Source organism: Chlamydotis macqueenii, chromosome 17, assembly GCF_036417535.1.
Source record: "Chlamydotis macqueenii isolate bChlMac1 chromosome 17, bChlMac1.mat, whole genome shotgun sequence".
Lineage (NCBI taxonomy): Eukaryota > Metazoa > Chordata > Aves > Otidiformes > Otididae > Chlamydotis > Chlamydotis macqueenii.
Window position 1 is genome coordinate 14,596,764 of NC_141572.1, and position 17,879 is coordinate 14,614,642.

Sequence of the window (17,879 nt, forward strand, 5' to 3'; positions counted from 1 at the left end):
AGTGTCCCCAAACGGCCGGGGACAGCGCCCGGCTGCGGTGCTCGGAGGATGCTCTCCGTCCACTCACACCCCTCCGCCCCCCTGGGTGACGAATCCGGGGGGACACCGGGCGGCGTGGCTCAGCCCCTCTGCCCGGCAGCACCCATGGGTGCCCCCGAGGAGGAACCGCAACGGCTGGGTGCCGCACAGCCGCGGCGGGACGCACGCGGGGCCCTGGGTGTTGCCCAAGGGTGCGGGGGCCTGAGGGCAGCGGAAGTGCGGCGCGGGCAGCGGTGCCCTCGCGCCGCCTCAGCTTACGCAACGCTGCCACGGGAGAGCCTGGCGCTGCCGGCGGCACCGGGTGCAAACCCCCTCGTACCCCCCTGTCCCGCCGGATGGGGCTCCGCAGGAGCCACCCCATTAAAAAAAAAAAAAAATCAAGATATTTTTATCGGCGTTGTAGGACGTCGCAATCCGGGTGATTTTGGCGACCGTCAAGCGCTGTCGGCACGAGCGGAGGGAGCCGCCCCACGCCGAATTTGCACTTTCAGAGAGTTTGGCAGGGCATGGGAGGACAACCCAGAAACGGGCGCTCCTCGGGGCGGAAGAGCGTGGCCGTGACTTCCAGAAGAAATGTTTTCTTTCCCCAGAATTTCCCCTCCCAGCCACCCCGTGACCCACAGGACTCCCTGCTGCGGCGCTGCTTCCTCCGCCAGCTGCCTCCTCCTCTTCCCCGGGGCGTCCCCGCGCAGAGGTGGCGGCCAGGCTGGGCCCAGTGGGCCAGGGCAGCTCCAGGAGGAGCCAGGAGAGCGTACTCCTCTCTGCCCAGCCGTTTGACGTGTGTCCATCCATCCGTCTGCCGGGACACTGTCAGCCGTCTGTCCGTGTGCCCACCCACCTGTCCGGCATCCGCCCATCTGTCCACCCATCCCTCCACCTCTCTGTCCATCTGTTGTCCATACAATGAACCAACCCTCTATCCAGCTCTACATCTGCCCACTCATCCACCATCTAACTGTGTGTCCATCCATCCGTCGTCTACCTGTCCGTCCATCCACTTGTCCATCCATCTATCAACCCACCAGCCTAGAGGAACATCCATCCATCCACCTGTCCATCCATCCATCTACCAACCCAGAGGAACATCCATACATCTGCTTGTCCCTCCATCCATCCCCTCCCTCCATCCATGCATCCATGGATTCAGAGGAACATCCATCTGCTTGTCCATCCATCCATCCATCCCCTCCATCCCCTCCATCCATCCATCCCAATGTCCATCCATCCATTCATCCATCCCCACATCCATCCATCCTCACGTCCATCCATCCATCCATCCCCTCCATCCCCTCCATCCATCCATCCCAATGTCCATCCATCCATCCATCCATCCCCACATCCATCCATCCTCACGTCCATCCATCCATCCATCCACCCACCCAGAGGAGCAGCCATCAATCTGCTTGTCCATCCATCCACCCATCTCTTCCATCCCTCCGCTTGTCCAGCCATCCATCCATCCATCCATCCCCTTAATCCATCCTCTCTATCCCTCCATCCATCCCCTTCGTCCCTCCATCCATCTGTCCATCCCCTCCATCCACCAACCCAGAGGAACATCCATCCGTCCATCTGCTTGTCCACCCATCCACCCGTCCATCCGTCCCCCCCCAACCCCGTGGGCCCTCCAGCGTGTGCGGCGCCATGGCAGGACCCCCCCTTGGCCACCCCGGCCGGGTGAGCAGGACCACGCGGGCAGAGCCCACCCACCCTCAGATCCCCCACAGCCACGGGTGGCCCTGGCCCCTTCGGGGGCTCGGCGCGGGGTGCGGAGCGGGGAGGAGGCGGCGGTGGCGGCGGTGGCCTGTGCAATCCCCACCGGGGACAAAAATAGCGGGGGTGACGGCATGCGCCGGCTGCGATTTCTTCATCGCCGGGGCGCACGTCACCGGCGTCTCATGACTCCGGACCAGCGAGGAGACAGGAAGGAGGGCGCCCGCCGCCCCGCAGGACCCCGGCGGCTCTCGGGAGGACACGGCCGGGACGGGGGCACGGTCCCTGTTTGGCGCACGGGGGCACCGGTTTTTGGGGAGGGGACGGGAGCAGAGACGCCTCCGCCCGCCGGCCCCAGCGCTGCCGAGGCTCGCTCGTCGACGCAGCGCGGCTGCCTCAGTTTCCCCAGGGCTGGGGGGTGCAGCCTCGGCCCCTTTTTCACCCGGAACAGGTGGCCCCGTCCTGGTCACTTTTGGTGGGGACACGGGGGGGGGCCCCGCGCCCCTGTCACATCCCACCCGGCGCCAGGTGGAAATAAAAATAATTGGATTTTTTATTAAAAACCGTCTGAAAATACAACCCGGGGAGCTGGCGGGTCAGCACCGTGTGTGTCCCCCCCATACACCACAGCCCAGGCAGGGGCGTGGGGGATTTTTGGCGGAGATTTTTGGGTGCCAGGGAAGAAGCACCACCCCCCAGAGCACCACGACCACCCCCCTCCACCCCAGGGGACCCCCCCACAGGGACACGCGCAGGGCGTGGGGACACGTCCCGCCAGCCCAGGGCTGTCACCCCCGGTGCCACATCACCGCTCTCTGGTGTGTGTCCCCCCTCCACCGCCACGTCCCCCCCACGGGGACACCCACTCTCCTGGCGGGGGGCTGTGGCTGGGGCTGCCCCCCGCTTCTCCCACAGCGTCCCACTGCCACCAGGCCACCGTCTCCCCGACGCCCACCGTGCCCCCACGTCCCCCGCAGGCAGCGCACCCGGCTCCACGGGGGAAGAGTTAAAATTAAAAAAAAAAAAAACCCGAATATGGGGGTGGGGGGGGGGAAAGGGGGGAGCCCACCGTGCCAGCGCGCGTGCCCACCGGCGTGGGGGCCGCCGGCCGCTATCTGCCGCTCTCCTGGCGCTGCCGCAGCAGCTGGATGACCTCGGCGATGCCGTCTTCGGGGACCTGCCGGGGGACGCAGAGCGGGTGTCACCCCCCCGCCCCCGTCCGCGAAGGGGACACCCCGAAGGGCGGCGGGGCGCCGGGGAGGGAGGGGGGCTCACCAGGGCGTGATCGAAATTGAAGGTGCTGATGTAATACGCCGAAATGTCGGCGGCGGCCAGCGGCTCGGCGATCTGCGCCACGATGCCGCACTCGTCTGGGGACGCGAAAGGGCTGAGCGCCGGGGGGCCGGCACGGGGTGGGGGGGACACGGCCGCCATGGCCACCGCGCTCACCGAAACCGAGGGGCTGCCCGCCGATCCGCACCATCCGCCACAGCTCCCCCGTCGAACTGGTCAGCAGGAGGTCACTGGGGAAGCTGAGAGAATTGGGGGGGGGGGGAGGGGTCAGGGTGTGACCCCCCCGCCCCGTCCTGGAGCCCCCAGCCCTGGGGACGGCCAGACGGCACCCACCGCTTCTGGGTTTCGGCGTCCATCACGATGGAGATGTAGCCCTCAATGAGGGAGAAGGCGAAGAAGGTGATGGAGTCGAGGTCCTGGCTGCCAGCGCCGGCCTCCCGCGGGGGGCTGCGGAGCGGGGAGGGGGTGACGATCCCCGAAATCGGGAGGGGAAGGGCTTGGTGGCGGTGCCAAGCGTCTTCGGGCAGCGGGTGGGGGTGCCACGGGGGGAGCGGGTGCTGCCCGTCCACACGCCGGACGGGTGAGACGGGTTTCGGGGCGTTCCCGGAGGGACCTCATCCCGGGGGACACGGGACGTCGCGGCTGGGAGCGCCCTCGTGCCCCAGCGCCGTTCCCAGCGGCCTTTTGTAACCCACCCTCCCTGGGGCTTTGCTGCGACGGGGGGGCCGTCCCCTGGGTCACCTCGGGTGGCACCCGCGCGGGCAGCGGGACCCCCAGAACGCTTGGGAGGGCAAAACCAGTTCGCAAAACGCACCCAGGGCTTGAAAAGCAACTGGGAGCAAGGGGAGGGTGGGGGGACACAGGTCACCGTGGTTCGGGTGGCAGCGGGCGAGGGGCCGTGGCCGTCCCCCCGTCGCCCCGGACCCACCTGTGGGAGTAGAAGAGGACGTCGATGAGCACGGTGGCGATGGCGGGCAGCGTGTCGGGGGCCACGGTCAGGACGCAGAAGCGGGTCTGGGGGCTCTGCACGGGGTGCAGCGTGGGGCTGGCGGCTGGCAGGGGGGGTGGGTCGGGGTGCGGAGGAGAAGCCACCCATCAGCTTTGGGGACAGCTTGGGGACAGTGCCACCCCGTGGCCACCGCAACACCCGTGGGCGCTGGAGCATCCCAGCGGGGACCGGGTGGCCCCGGGGGACGCGGGACCGGGCGCCACTCACCCGCCCTGGGCTTGAGGAAGCCGTTGCTGACGTCGTCGCAGGTGACGGGGACGCGCTCGCCGCTCTCCTCCTTGTAGATGTCGAACTCCCCCGCTAGCGTGCGGATCACCACCGGCAGGTCCCGCTCCCGCACCTGGCGCGGGGCGCGGGATGGGGCCCAGCACCCTCACCCCCGCCTCCCACCCCACCCTCACCCCGCAGCCCCCTCGGGAGCCACCGGCGCCCACCCCGCATCGCCGGCGCTCACCAGGATGAAGTCGGTCTGGTAGGTGGAGAGCATCAAGACAGAGACGTGGTGCTCGGCCAGCGGCGCGATGACGGAGCGGGCGATCTTGGTGACGCCGGTGGCCTGGCAGCCGGAGGCCTCGCGGCCGTTGGAGACGACGCTGAGCACCAGCCACGTCGAGTCGGCCACCTGCATGAACTCGGAGGGCGGCAGCTCTGCGCGGGGACAAGGGGAAACTGAGGCACCGGGGCTCGGCGCAGCCGAACGGCGCCCGACACCGCAGGGCTCGCACCGGCTCAGGCCCCGCGCGGCGCACGGCCGAGCTGGCCCGGCGGAGCCAGGGTGTGGAGCTGGAGATGCTCATTTTGGGGATGGGAGGGGGGGTCCAGACCAGCCCCGTCCACAAGTGGAACGAGTCAGACAGGGCTCAGCTGCTCCAGGTCTGAATTCAGGCCGCGGGGCCAGGGTTACGAAAAAAGGTTCCCAAAAAGGTGCTTTTGCGGGCAGGGAGGGTGCGTGCTGGCTGGGATGGAGGGGACGGGGGCTGCGCCGCCTCGTGTCCCCCCCTCGCCACTCCCACCCCCCTGCCTGGGGCTGGCACCAATGGGGTGCCCCCAGACTCACCCGGGGAACCCCCCCCCTTCCCTGACACCCCCACACAGGGTGGGATGGGCACCCAAGGGGTCCCCAAACCACTCCCCCCCACCCAGTGGCATCCATGGGAGACGACCCCACACCGGCATCCCAGCCCGGCTGAGAAGGCAAACTCATCACACCAGTGGCGGAGGGCAGGTTGCCCCAGGGAGGGGTCCGGCACCTATGGCTGGGTTCCACGCCCCGCTCCCGAACCGCGGCTCAGGGCAGGGTGGGAGCGGGGCCGGATCCGGGGGCCTCGGCGGGCGTTTCCAGCGCCTGTTCCTGCGCAGGAAGCGCCAGAGCAGCCTCAGCTCGGGCGCAGGGCCGAGCGCTGGGGCCGGAGCTGGGGGGACGCAGGCGGGGACGCGGGGACCCGGCCCAGCGCTCGCCCCTTAATCGCTTTTCAACGCCACCCTGGGCGAGGCCGCGAGCGCGCCCGGGGGACCCCGCTGTCCCCGTGCCACCAGGGCCTGAATCCGGATCCCCGTGGGGAGAACGGGGGTCCCCGCCCCGGCCCCGCAGCGGGGGGACGCTGGCAGCCCCCCAGCCCGGGCGCAGCGGGGCCATCGCTCGCCGGACCATTGTTCGCCGTTTCCCGCCCTCCCCTCGGGATCAAGGAATATTTGTCCGCAGGCCCCAAAATAAAACAATGCGCGGGGAACGGCTCCAGCTCTGCGCTGGGGAGCGGGCTCGGGGAGTCGGGGGGGGGGAGAACCCGGCCCCGCAGCCCCTTCCCGAAGCGAAGGGCCGGGGCGGGATGGCGGGAGCTGGATTTGGGCGGCCAGCGCCCCGTGGCCGCTGACCCTTGCTCCCTGGGGCACGTCCAAGGCGATACAGCACGGCCGGCTCCCGCGGCCTCGGCGCGCGAAGGCGGGGACGCGGGGCAGCCAGGACAGGATCCGGCCCCACCGGCACAGCCCGTCGGGTCGGTCCCCGCGGCGGGGCTGGCGCTGAGGGCACACGCTGGGTCACCGGCAGCGGGGACGCCACCCGATGACACCTCCCAGGGAGGGGGGGACGGCCTGGCGGGGCTCAGTGCCTCGCGGGACACCCCAAAAGTCGGTCCCTGCTGTCAGGGCTCGCCCCTGCCAGCCTGCGTGGGCGCCGAATCGGCCCCGCTCTGCCCAAGCGCGGGCTGGCGCTTCGCCGGGCAGCGGGCCGAGGCGAACGCGGCCAAGGCAACAATGGCAGAGGGTCCGGCAGCAGCACCCGGCGCGGACCGGGACCCCAGCAGCCGGGCTTTCGGCTGGCGCAGGGCTCCACGAGCCGGCGGAGAGGCGGCTCTGCCTGGGAGGGGGTCGTTGGGGCGAAGCAGCTGCCTTGGGCGAGCGTCAGCCGGGCAAGCCGGCACAGCCCCAACGCAAGCGCCGCGGGGATGGGCACGTACGGAAGGAGCCTGGCTCCAAGCCGGGACTCGCTCCCCACGGCCCAGGCCCGGAATGTCGCTGCACTCGGCGAGGCTGAGAACGCGCACAACTCGCGCCTGCGATGCCAGCCCAGCCTAGGAGGGCCGGGGCGGCCGCGGAACCGCCACGCCCGTACCTTTGAAGCCTTCCTCGTCCAGCATGATGGTGTAGTCCTCGGGGGTCTCCGTCAGGCTGAAGAACTTGCACCTGAAGGAGAAACCGGACGGGGTCGGGGAGCGCGGGAGGGATGCGGAGGAGGAGGAGGAGGAGGAGGAGGAGGAAGGCCGGTACCTGCAGCGCTGGGGCAGGAAGAGCAGCTTGAGCAGCGGGTGGGTGTAGAGCCAGAGCCCGCGGCGGGCCAGGCTCAGCACCCGCACCCGGTGCTCCAGGATGTGCAGGTCCATGGCGGCCGGCCCCGCACCGGCTCCCGCCGCTCCGACAGGCGGCGCCGGGCCCGCCCCGGCCCGCGGGAGGGGCGACCGGTCGGACCGCCCACGGGACCCGGCCCCGGAGCCTCGGGAGGGTGGGGGGGGGACTCAAGCGGAGCCAGCCCCCCAGCTGGCAGCACCAGTCAGGCCGGGGCTGGGACCCACTAGGGACCCCAAATCCCCGCCCCAAATCCAGCGGCTGCTGGGACCGAGCCCCCGAGAAACCGGCCCGAGGTTTTGGGGGTGGGAGGGGGGCGGCGACACCCCCAGAGCACGAACAGGCGCTGTCCTGCAGCCAGCCCCTGGGAAAAGGGGGGTTTTGGGGGGAGGAAGGGTTTTTTGGGGGGGGGCAAGGGGGTTCGGCAGAATTCCGTCCCGCAGGAAGCACGGGGAGGGAGGGAGGGAAGCCCGAGGCCTGGGCACCATTTTGCGCATGGAAAAACTGAGCTGGGGGGAGAAATTAGGGGTGTCCCGGCTCCGTTCGGCCACGGGAGCTGTGACATTGGGAGAGGGGTGCCGGGAGGGGCAGCTTGCCCGGTGGCACCCCCGCCCCCCCCCTTCCCGACACCCCAAGGCCTGGCAGCCACCACCAGCGTCACAAGCTGGGGCAGGTCTCAGCGCCCTCCCGTTTACGCTTCAAACCGGGGCAACCCCGGGGCAGGGCGAGGCCGGCTGAGGCTCGGCCACCCTCGGCCAGGGCGGTGACAGGCAGCAGGACTGGGGACAGCACTGCCCCACCACAGCACCCCCCCCGCCTCCTGGGACGGGATCACCCAAGGGAGCGCAGGAGGGGGGAGGTGACCCCCCTGTCCCATGCACCCCCCTGCACCCGCGCAGCGGAGGGCAACAGGAAGAAACGGGGGGAGCCGCAGGCGCTGCGCCTTTACACAATCCTGCTTTATTTACCCCTTTGTACAAAACTGTTTTTCCCCGCTTTTATTTTACAAAGCCGCCCCCAACCCTCAGGGAGGGCAGGGGGGAAAGAGAGGGGACCCCGCAAGCGGGGAGCGCCCGCTCGCCCACCCCGGCTCACCTCCGCCAAGGCCTCGGGGCGGGCAGCAGGGGGGACGCTCCCCCACAAGCTGCAGGGACCCCCGGGGACGGGGTGAGGGGGGGGCTTTAGCCCCGCGGTCGTGGTCTGGCATCAAATCCCGCTGCCTCCGGCGCGTCCCACCGCGGTCCCGGCCTGCGACGCTAACTGCCACGGAGGAATAATAAATAGGCTCAGTGAGTAGGTAAATTCGGTACTAGATACAGGGCTACAGCTCGATATATCCTCACTAGATAAAGAGGAGGGGGGCAAGGGGTGCCCCCCGCTCCTCGCGTACTCCCAGTCCCCCTGCGCCAGGCGCCAGTGCTCAGGAACTGGGTTTGGGGCTGCCCGGTGGGCGCAGGAGGGTGGGGGGGTTACGGGAGGGATGCTGGGTGCGACGGGGCCGGGGAGAAGGGCATGGGGGGCAGCCCGCCACCCCGAGCCGTGGGGAGGGAGCTGGGGCGGCTCAGCCAGCCCCCGCCCGGGCTCCCACCGCTCGCAGTGCCAGCACCCTGCCAGGGCGGCCACCCAGCGCGGCCCGACGGTGGCCCCTGCGGCCGCCACACCTGGCCGAGCTCCCATGGATGCCCACCGGCTTCGAGCTGCCCCCCGAGCGGGCGCCCCTTGGCTCTACAGCGTCCCCAGGGAGCCACACCTGTCCCCCCCCCCACGCACAGCCCCCCGTCAGCGTCCTGGAGCCCGGGTCCGTGCGCAGCCCAGCTGAGCCCGGGCGCCCCGGCTGCGGCCCCAGCGGCGCGGTGGCCCTACAAGTACGTGTCCTCGCTCTCGCGGGAGGTCAGGCTCTCCTTGGACTGGTGGTGGGGGGAGACCTGGGGGTGCAGCAGCTCCCGGGTGGTGCCGGGCGCCCCGTTGCCCTCGGAGGGGCTGGCCGGGCCCTTTTCGCGGTTCTTCTCCTTGCTCTTGCGGGCTTTGGGCACTGGGGCAGGCCCGGGGGGGACGATGATGGAGGGGACGGGCTCCAGCGCCTTGTGGGTGGGGGGCTCGGCCTCGCTGATGGCCTTGGCGCCGTGCAGGCGCGGGGGGGACTTGCACTGCAGCTCCCCGTGCGTCTCCCGCCACTTCTTCAGCTGGATCAGGTGCTCCCGCTCGATCTGACGCTCCGTCACCGGCAGCTCGATGACCTGCGGGGGACAGACTGGTGCCGTCAGCATCGTCCCCCGGCGGTGGCACCCCAGCGCACCAGGGCAGGGCGCGGGATAACCCCCCCCCGGGGCAGGGGCAACCCCAAATCCAAGCCTTTTGGGGAGTGCCCCCGTGCCAGGCCAGCTCTGCCCACCCAGGGGGGCCCAGTCCAACTGGGTGGCACTGGGCCCCCAGCCTCGCCCCCAGCACCTCACCTCCTGCACCAGGAAGGTCTCCTGCATGATTTTGGGGCTGAGGGCCCGCAGCCGCTCCATGGTCTCGTACTGGCCCTGGCAGGACTTGAGCTTGTCGGAGGAGCCCAGCGTGTGTTTGAGCAGCACGAGGCCCACCCGGAAGATGATCTTCACCCCTGCGAGCGGAGAGGTGAGGCAGCGAGCGCCCGGCTGTCAGGGTGACGCTGCCACTATGTCCCTGAGATGCTGCGGGGCACCAGCGGTCAGGACAGGGGCAAGGGTGCATTTGGGATGCACGTGTCCTCTGACCCCCAGGAAAAGAGGCCAGTGTCCTCCCCAGGCACGCAGCTGCCCCACATCGGCCCTACAACAGGTCCCAAGCGCCAGGCACCGGCCAGCAGCCACGGCAGCGCTCCTGCCGCAGCCCCGAGCGCCGTCCACACACCGCAGGGACTGCGGCCGGCCGCTCCAGGAGGAGGAGGGCAGGGAGCTCCTACCTTCGCAGAAGAACATGTCCCAGACGCGCAGGACGGAGCTCCAGGGCAGCGTGCGGGAGAAGGCGCACATGAACCACTCCGTCATGTAGAGGATGGGATCGATCTTCTGCTTGCTCAGGTGCTTGTAGGCCACGGGCGACACCTTGTGCAGCAGCGAGAAGAGGATCTGCCCATCCAGCTGAATGGCCTCCTGCAGAGACGGCATCGGGAGCCCCCGTCAGCGCCTCGCGCCCAGCCCAGCCCCGGGGTCAGCTCCCCACAGCGCCTGCTCCCGGGGTGGAGCAGCCCACCCTCCAGACCTGGCTACGGAGCAGAAGCTACGCTGAGCACCCCCCCCCCATTCCTGACTGCGGGATGCTCCCGGGGGGCTACGGCACAACACGGAGACCGTGGGAGCACCCAGGATCTCCCCAAGCTCCTTCCTTTCTCCGGGGTGAGGAGCTGGGGGAGCGTTCAGCCTGGAGCCGTCACAGGTCCCCGCTGCCGCCACAGGCACCGCGGAGCCTTCACTCACCAGCTTCTCGCTGTAGTAGCCGGGGAGGTACTTCTCGCAGATCTGCACCAGGCACCAGAACGCTTGCTGCAAGCCAAGGGACAGCGGCTCAGCACCCAGGGGTCCCCAGGGACGTCCCCGCAGCCCCCACCCTGCTCCCTGCAACCAAGGGAGCTGATAGGAGGAGGCAGAGCGCTCCGGGGGGTGCGCCAGCCGAGCTTTGGGGTACAGGGGTGCCGTGAGTCGAGCACTGCGCCCGCCAGCACCGCCCCAAAGCGACCCGCACCCTCTCACCCTTTGGACGCTGGCTCTCCCCGCCCTCCCGGCCGCGTGCTCGTACCTCGGCCGGCATGTGCATGAGCAGGACGGCGGCAATGGGGGCCTGGGCCTGGCAGTAGCCCTCCTCCGGACGGTACAGCGTGTATGCCTTAAGCACCCGAAACAGGTCCTGCTGCCTGCGGAGACACCCCGCAGAGGGAGAGGTGGAGAGAGGGCATGGACACGGCCCAGCAGCCTCCCCCGTGCACCGGGCATCGCGTGGGAATCCGGCACCACAGGCCAGCCGCCTGCCACGGCTTTTCCCCACGAGCTTGGGTCAGTCCCTGGCTGGAATCCCTCTTCCAGACAAACCCAGGGTGACGGGACACGATAACCACGGCTCTGCTCTGGGAAGCTCTGCCCGCAGAGGCCTCATCCTGCCCAGATCCGAGCAGCGAGGCAGGGAGATGTCACCTCCCAGGGATGCTGGCTCAGGGCGAGCCGTGGGCGGGCAGGGACCTGGCTACACACGGTGGCACAGATGCTCCCTGACACACGGGGAACAGCATTTCCCTGGTGGAACGAGGGCCACAACCAGCCACCTCCTCCCTCTGCCCTCCTGCCACGGCAATTCCCACCCCTCTGGGTGTCAGAGGGCTGAGGGCTGCAACACACACAGCAAGCTCCTGGGAAGCCATCCTGTTTCCAGCCCACGTCTGGACACCCTGCAAGCTTGGGGTGTAAGGACAGAGGGGGACACGTGGGGGACACGTGTGGGTCGGTGAGCTAGGACAGACAGCGCGCACCCCATAGCGCTGGTTGCCGAGGAGCGGACACGTGGTAGCTCCGCTTACCCGTGGCCTCCACGCGAGACGAACATCTCGTGGAAGGGGAACTGCCGATGGAGATCCCGCTCGATCACATCCAGCCACTTCGGTTCCCCCGGGAGGAGATCCAGTTCCTGGGGAGGAGAGGGTTGGGGTGAGCAACACCTCACACCGGCACAGCGCCAGCCCCAGCGAGCCCAAGGAAACCGGCGGAGCAGCCGTGGGGCTGGACATGACACCCCCACAGTGGGAACAAGCAGCATGTGGGACCCCAACAGATGCCTCCTCCTTGGCAGCACTCACGTCAAACTTGCCCATGTTCTGCTCCAACTTGACCTTGCTCCCGGAGAGGTACTGCCAGGCACGGCCCCGCAGCGACGGCGGGATCCCCTTCTGGCACCGCAGCCGGATCTGCGGGGAGAGACGCAGCCGTCACGGGGACAAATCAGAGAGCAGTGGGGAGCAAGGAGGCCCCTGGGGCGAGAGGGGAGCCAGGCCCAGTGCCACGGTCGCAGGCTGGTCCCCTGCTGCCTCCCCGTCCAAGGGGATGCGTCCCCACAGCCCACGGTCAGGGTGCCCAGCCCCCCGGCATGGCCCACGGGAAGCACCGGGGATGGAGCGGGGGGCTCCCTGGCCCCCAGCCCTCCTGCGCACCCGCAGGGGCACGGAGAGGAGGGAGGTGTGCCCGGCCGAGCGCCTCAGCCTGCCTGCCCGCTCACCCTGGGCGCAAGGGCAGGCCTGGGCTCGGCTCCGCGCCCGCCGTCAGCCCCAGTTTCCTCGGCACAGGGCACTGGCCAGGACCAAAGTCCTGCTGGGGCGGCGCCCACTGGTACCCACCCCACAGCAGGGAGCTGAGCCGGCTGAACTGCTGCTGCCAGCACCCACCAAAACCACAGACCCCCACTGGTCCCGCGCCTGGGGAAGCAGCAGCACCAGCTCCCCACGGCCCTCGGCCAGCGCCCCCACGAAACCGCTGCTTCCAGCAGTTCCCCCACATAAAACCCTGCAAAATCCCCACACGGCCTCCCAGTCCCCGCTCAGGTGGCACACGCCAACTGCCGGAGCCATGCCAGGGCTCCGCGAGCCGCGGCCGGCAGCTCCCAAAGCCTCCCCGGGCCTCTCCCGCCTGCCCAGAGCTCCTTTTCCCAGTTTGCCAGTGTAACTGGGGAGCAGGCGGCGGCGTTTCCAACCAGCCCGGCCCAGCGCTGCGGCAACGCCAGGTCCCTGGGAGGGTTTGCTGCTCCCTCACGCAGCGCTGCTTGTTTACCCGGGCACGTCCCCAGCCCCGCGGGGCCTTCGCGCTGCAGGAAACGCAGCGGGCGATGCCCAGGGCGGCTGCGGGCAGCTCCGCTCCTGCTGACAGCTCCCTTTTCGAGCCGGCTCCCCTTCCTGCTGGCGAAGCTGCCAGGAAGGAAGCCGCCTCGCTGGGTTTCGGTTCGGCAGCCCCTCCAGCTGGCCAGGCTCCGCGCGGCCAAGGCCACGCGGTGCAGCATCTCGTCCGCTCGGCTCTGTGCCGGGTCCTGCCATCACCCCTGTGCTGGGGGTAGCCGGCCCCCGGGATCCCAGCGTGCCCTTCCAGGGAATTGGCAGCACATCTGGGCTGAGGGATGCTGAAGGCAAAGAGCAGCCGGAGCACGGTGGGAGCTGCCCACGCGCCTGTCCTCCTTCGGTCTGGCTGGAAAGGGCAAGGACCGGCACGCGGCACTGGCACGGCTCAGCACTGCGGGGCCACGGCTCCGCTGGGATGTGGGCCAGGCCGGCGCGGGAGGGAGCGTTTCGGGATCCTGGAGCGGTGCAGGTGTGAGCGAGCCCGGCAGGAGCAGGCCCAGGAGATCCCCAGGCCATCAGCCAAGCCCAGGCAAGGCAGCCAGAAAAGCACCGGGCTTTTTCAGAGGCACAGGGAACTTCTCCGAAGCGGCAGGGCCCGAACCACGCTGCGTGGCCCCGCACCGAAACGGCCAGGCTCCTGCCAGAGCAGCACCCCAGGCCAGGCCTGGCACCCTTCCCTGAGCAGCCCCAGCGCTCCAGGCACGGAGCAGCGCTCCAGAGCAGACCTCAGAGGCTCTGGGCGTGGATTTTTCACTGCAGGACAGGGCCCAGAGCACATCAGCCCCACGGAGCCCCCCGGGAGCTCAGCCTCAGTGGGAGGGAGCTCCCCTGCCAGACGTACGGCTGTCGGAGCGTTCACCCGGGCCCGGAGGCCACGCCGCGGCACGGCCAGAGCGCGGCGGAAACCGCCCGTAGAACAAAGCGCCCGCCTGCCGCGTCCCGAAAAGCTCTCCCAAATCCTTTGCGAGCGGCCAAGAAACAGATGAGGGATTCCTGCGTCGCTCACCAGGCACTGAGTGCGGACGGCGCTCTGGGAGCGCAGCACACGGAGCGGTGCCAGGAGGCTCTGCCAGCAGAGGGGGAGGAGGAGGAGGAGGAGGAGGAGGAGGCGGCAGCCCTTTGGCCGCTCTCGGGCACGGCCAGCCCGTGCCAGCGGCCTCGCCACATCCCGTCTCTGCCCCGCTGGCAGGCTCAGGAGGTCAGGGAGTGCCAGGGGACCAAGCCACGGAGCCGGTGCACACGCCACCGCCAGTCTCCCAGGGACCCCAGCTTGTAGACCAGCAGTCACGTGCGTCAGGCTCAAACATCTCCTACCCGGCGCTTTTTTTGGTCTGCAAGACGCTCAGATCAGAAGTTTCCACGACCGAACAGTTCCCGTGGAAGGCTTAGGCAGGCTCCAGCCTGGCAGGGAGCAGTGGGGGGCAGGAGCGGGCTGGCTCGGGGGCCGCAGGCTCAGCCTTCGCAAGCTGCAGCTTCCCTCCCGCCACGAGCAGCCTCACGGGGAGGGAAGTGCCCGCTCGAGCCCACGGCATCCCCCAAAGGCCACCCGTCTGTCTGCGGGGACCCGGCGACACGCAGGCTGCCCCAAAGCCTCAAGGGGCCACCAGCGCACCCGGCCGTCCCTCCCTGCCACCTCCTGTCGCCTGCGCAGCTGTCCTGGGGCAGCCCCAGGGGACAAGGCCGTCGCTTACTTACCTTCTTGTGTTTTTTGGCCATCCACTTGTCCCAGTTGTTCAGCATATCCAGCCACTTGGATTCCCGCTGCCGCAGCACCTCCAAGGGCACCTCCTCCAGCCTGCGGGACGGGGATGGGGGGAAGAAGGCGGTCAGCGCCGTGCCAAGCACCCCCTGGCATGGCAGAGCCCTCCCCGTGCCCGCCACGGCCGGCTGGCTGCCTGCCCTCCCCCAGGAGCGGAGCGCGGCCGGGACACGCTCGAGAGCGCCGGCGTTGCGGCAGATGCTCGGCGCCGCCGGAAGCGCTCGCCACCCGTGAAGTCACCGCCCCGGCACAAGCCCCAACTCCTCAGCAGTTCAAATCCTCTGAGGAGCAGCCTGCGCCGCACCCACCGCGTGCCTGAGCGCCCCCGGGGACCCGTGCCCGGAGAGATGGGGCGCGGAAGGCGAGGAACCGGGGCGCACCGATGGCCAGAGCCATCAGCCGAGCGCACCGAGGTCGGATCCACCCCACGGGGGCTGGCTGCAGATGGAGAAAGCTGAGGCCGTGAGCATCACGTCATCTGCGCGGCACCCCAAAAGCCTGGCGCCGAGCCCGGGGTCCCCTGGGAAGGAGGGGAGCGTTTTCCAGCAACGGCTCAGCCTGGCCCGGGAATGTGATTTAACCCTGCCGAGGCAGGCGGGGACGCTGCCACAACGCCAAAGCCGGCCAGGGGGAAGCCGACGCCGCAGCCTCCAACCCCTCGCCGGAGACCCTCGGCGTTTTATCAGGAGGGAGCTGGGGTGACACGCGGCTGGGCCAGGCCCCGGGTGTGCATGTCCCGGGCTGAGGGGAGCTCCTTCGGGCTGTCAGCGAAGAAAGGCCAACTTCAGCAGAGCTAACGCCTTCCCAGGCTCGGCTCCGTGCCGCCCCGCGGCACCGCCGATCCCAGGAGCGGCCGGATCCTTTCCAAGGATGGTGGTCCAAGCGCTGAGGATTCCTTGGGGGGAGGTGAGCGCCCAGCCCTGCTGCAGGACACGCAGGCCCTGCTTTCTGCCGGATCTCTCCGCGATAGGAGGCGGAAAGCAAGCAGCACGGAGAGCCCAGGGCCGCATCCAGCTGGCAACACCGCCTCGCTCCCTGCCCAGCCCTTCCCTGCTGCGTCCCACCCACTGCAGCGGGTCAGACGGGGCCGAGCGTGATTGTTTCGGAGAGCAAACCCTCTCCGAAGGGATCTGCTTGGCTTGGCGCAGCCACCCCACCCTCCTCAGCACGGGCTGGGCACGGCTGGCAGCGCAGCCTGCCACGGGGACGGAGGGAACGCTGGCCTTGAGCTGGGGCTGCTGAAGGAGCCGGGGCTCTCCGAGGCGTGGGAAGCTCGGGAGCGCTGGACGCTGGATGCAGGAGCTGGCCGCGCGCCCGCTGGAGCCCGGCCAGCCCAGACTGGAAGCTGTTACCAGCTGATGGCTGCTTGGCAGCGGGCACAGAGGGAGGACCGGAGGCATTTCGGATGGCCGAGGCTGGGGGGAACGGCATGAAGGCACCCCAGGCTGGGTGCTCCTCCACACCCACACCACAGGCAACAACCCTACAGCTCCACCCTTCCCAGTGCTCCCAGACCCTCCACAGACACTGGGACACCCAGTTTGCCCTCCCTGTGCTTCCCCAGTTAGAGGGATCCCAGTTCTGACAGCCAGGGAGGGAGGGAGATGCTACACTCCTGTTTATCCGCTCCTGGACAAACGGGGAGCAGATAAAAGCCCTGGGGAGCGCAGGATTGAGCCCTGGGCCACCCGAGGAAGGCTTGGTCCCCAGCGACCACAGCCACCACGCCTCCAGCACCCGGAACTCCATCTGGGAGAGTCATTGCCTGCTGAACCCCCAGGCCAGGGACATCGACCCCAAGCACACACAGGGACAGCCATCGGGACAACAACCGGGACATCTGGTGTCCCCGAAATGCGGTGTGTGGCCAGGCTGAGGCGCAGCACCCTAGGGAGGAGAGGCCACCCTGCTCCTACGGCGCTGAGCCGCGAGCCCAGCGGGCAGGGATGCACCCAGAACGATGCGCCTTGCCCAGCGCCAACAAACCTCCAGTGCCGTGCCTCCCCGCAGGCCGACCACACAACGCCCGCAGCCTTACAACGGGGGAATGCTAGGCGGGGAAACTGAGGCACGGGGCCTAACCGACACCAGAGCACGCAGGCGGGCAAACCGCAGGGGAACCCGCTCCCAGCAACGTGCCAGCCGGACCAGAGCGGGCTGCCACCCCTTGTCCCCGGTGGTTCTCCGGGCGTCGCTGCAGAACCGCGGCCAGCAAGGCAAACACCAAACACGCTGCTGAACCAGCTCGCTGACAGCCCGGAGCGCATTCCTGGGTGCCGGCACCGCCCTGGGGCCCAGCACCTCGGGTCGGCCGGCACGGCCACGGGCTGCTCGCAGCCGATTTCGGTCACCCTGTTTCCTCCAAGGGTTCCCTCTGCGGAGCGAGGTCCAGCCAGCGCCTCCTCGCCACGGCGCCTTGGCCGGCGGTTACCGGTGCCGGTTCCCCCGGCGGGATGGGTCAAACGTACGACGGCGGCCAAAAATACGCCGGAATCCGGCGCTCGGAGGAGACGAGGCCTGGAGGTGACCAGACGCTGACCTGGGCGAGGAGGCCTCGGCGCTGGCAGCTCCCAGCGATCCCGCTCTCGAGGCAGGGGGGCCGGAGGGAAGCGGGAGCAGCTTTCGGAGCTCCGGTTTTGCTGCTGCGGCCTCCGCGGCTCCGGGGACCGGACCGTGACACCGACACCGGGGCGGGGGGAGGCTCCTGCCAGCGTGGCCGCCCCGGGAGGATTCCAGCCCCTCGGGGAACGGGGACGCCCTCCCGGGCCCAGCTGCCACCTCCCACCCCGGGAGCCGCTGCTCTTCCAGGGCCCGAAGGCCCAGGACAAACCGCCCCCCCCCCCCCGGGGCGGGAGGAGCCGCTGCCCGCCCGGCCCAGGCCCCGCGGCCCGGCCCTGCGCGGGTTGAGACACCGGTAGCGGCTCCAGCCGGGCCCAGGGCGGCTCCCCCAGCGCCCCGACACGCGTGGGCGTCCGCCCCCCCCGCCCCCCGGCCCCACTCACGGCCCCTCGGCGCTGCGGCTGCCCACGATGAAGCCGAATTTGTCGACGCGCCGTTCCTCGGGGCCGCCGCCGTTCACCTCGGAATCGGAGCCGAGGGAGCTGAGCTCGTCGCCGCCGGGTTCGGCCAAGCTCTCGCGGGTCCCGGACAGGCTGTGGTGGGGGTGGTGGCGGCCGCCGGCGGGAGAAGGGGGCCCGCCGCCCCCGCGGCTCTTGGCCATGGCGGCGCGGCTCAGCGGCGGCCCGGCCGCTCCTCCATGCCGCGGCCACGGCGGCGGCCACGCCCCCCCGCCGCAGCCATTGGGCGGGAGCGGGCCTCTCCGCCAATCAGACGCAAGGATGGAGACGGGGATCGCCCGCCTCGGGAAGGGATTGGGCGAGAGGCCGGGA

At 69.7% G+C, this 17,879-nt stretch overlaps 2 protein-coding genes across 3 annotated transcripts; both read right to left on the minus strand.

Annotated features, from left to right (window-relative positions):
• Positions 1-2,753: 2,753 nt before the first annotated feature.
• On the minus strand, positions 2,754-6,981 carry CASTOR1 (cytosolic arginine sensor for mTORC1 subunit 1). Its single transcript, XM_086761531.1, has 9 exons — positions 6,821-6,981; positions 6,666-6,736; positions 4,509-4,702; positions 4,262-4,394; positions 3,974-4,097; positions 3,379-3,492; positions 3,202-3,284; positions 3,028-3,122; positions 2,754-2,929 (listed from the first exon to the last, which is right to left on the minus strand). Exons 1-9 carry the CDS (start codon positions 6,931-6,933, stop codon positions 2,864-2,866), a joined length of 993 nt encoding a protein of 330 aa, XP_086617657.1. The 5' UTR covers positions 6,934-6,981; the 3' UTR covers positions 2,754-2,863.
• An 855-nt stretch (positions 6,982-7,836) lies between these two features.
• TBC1D10A (TBC1 domain family member 10A) lies at positions 7,837-17,755 on the minus strand. 2 transcript variants are annotated; one of them, XM_086761096.1, is made up of 10 exons: positions 17,493-17,755; positions 14,427-14,526; positions 11,706-11,813; positions 11,430-11,536; positions 10,658-10,772; positions 10,339-10,404; positions 9,825-10,014; positions 9,349-9,503; positions 8,821-9,132; positions 7,837-8,155 (listed from the first exon to the last, which is right to left on the minus strand). In XM_086761096.1, exons 1-10 carry the CDS (start codon positions 17,708-17,710, stop codon positions 8,102-8,104), a joined length of 1,425 nt encoding a protein of 474 aa, XP_086617222.1. In that variant the 5' UTR covers positions 17,711-17,755; the 3' UTR covers positions 7,837-8,101. The 2 variants fall into 2 exon arrangements, with proteins under 2 accessions (XP_086617222.1, XP_086617221.1); XM_086761095.1 differs by having other exon boundaries at positions 7,837-9,132.
• Between the last annotated feature and the right edge of the window lie 124 nt (positions 17,756-17,879).

What these genes read in the sequence shown, in the direction of transcription:
- CASTOR1 (XM_086761531.1), bottom strand. Translation starts at nt 6,933, where the DNA reads ATGGACCTGCACATCCTGGAGCACCGGGTGCGGGTGCTGAGCCTGGCC. An exon ending in GGACGAGGAAGGCTTCAAAG is followed by an intron (nt 4,703 to 6,665) that starts GTACGGGCGTGG and finishes GTCCCCGCGCAG; the next exon opens with AGCTGCCGCCCTCCGAGTTC. An exon ending in CGGGCAGCCCCTCGGTTTCG is followed by an intron (nt 3,123 to 3,201) that starts GTGAGCGCGGTG and finishes TCGCGTCCCCAG; the next exon opens with ACGAGTGCGGCATCGTGGCG.
- TBC1D10A (XM_086761095.1), bottom strand. Translation starts at nt 17,710, where the DNA reads ATGGCCAAGAGCCGCGGGGGCGGCGGGCCCCCTTCTCCCGCCGGCGGC. An exon ending in TGGCCAAAAAACACAAGAAG is followed by an intron (nt 11,814 to 14,426) that starts GTAAGTAAGCGA and finishes CTCTCCCCGCAG; the next exon opens with ATCCGGCTGCGGTGCCAGAA. An exon ending in AGAACATGGGCAAGTTTGAC is followed by an intron (nt 11,537 to 11,705) that starts GTGAGTGCTGCC and finishes TCTCCTCCCCAG; the next exon opens with GAACTGGATCTCCTCCCGGG.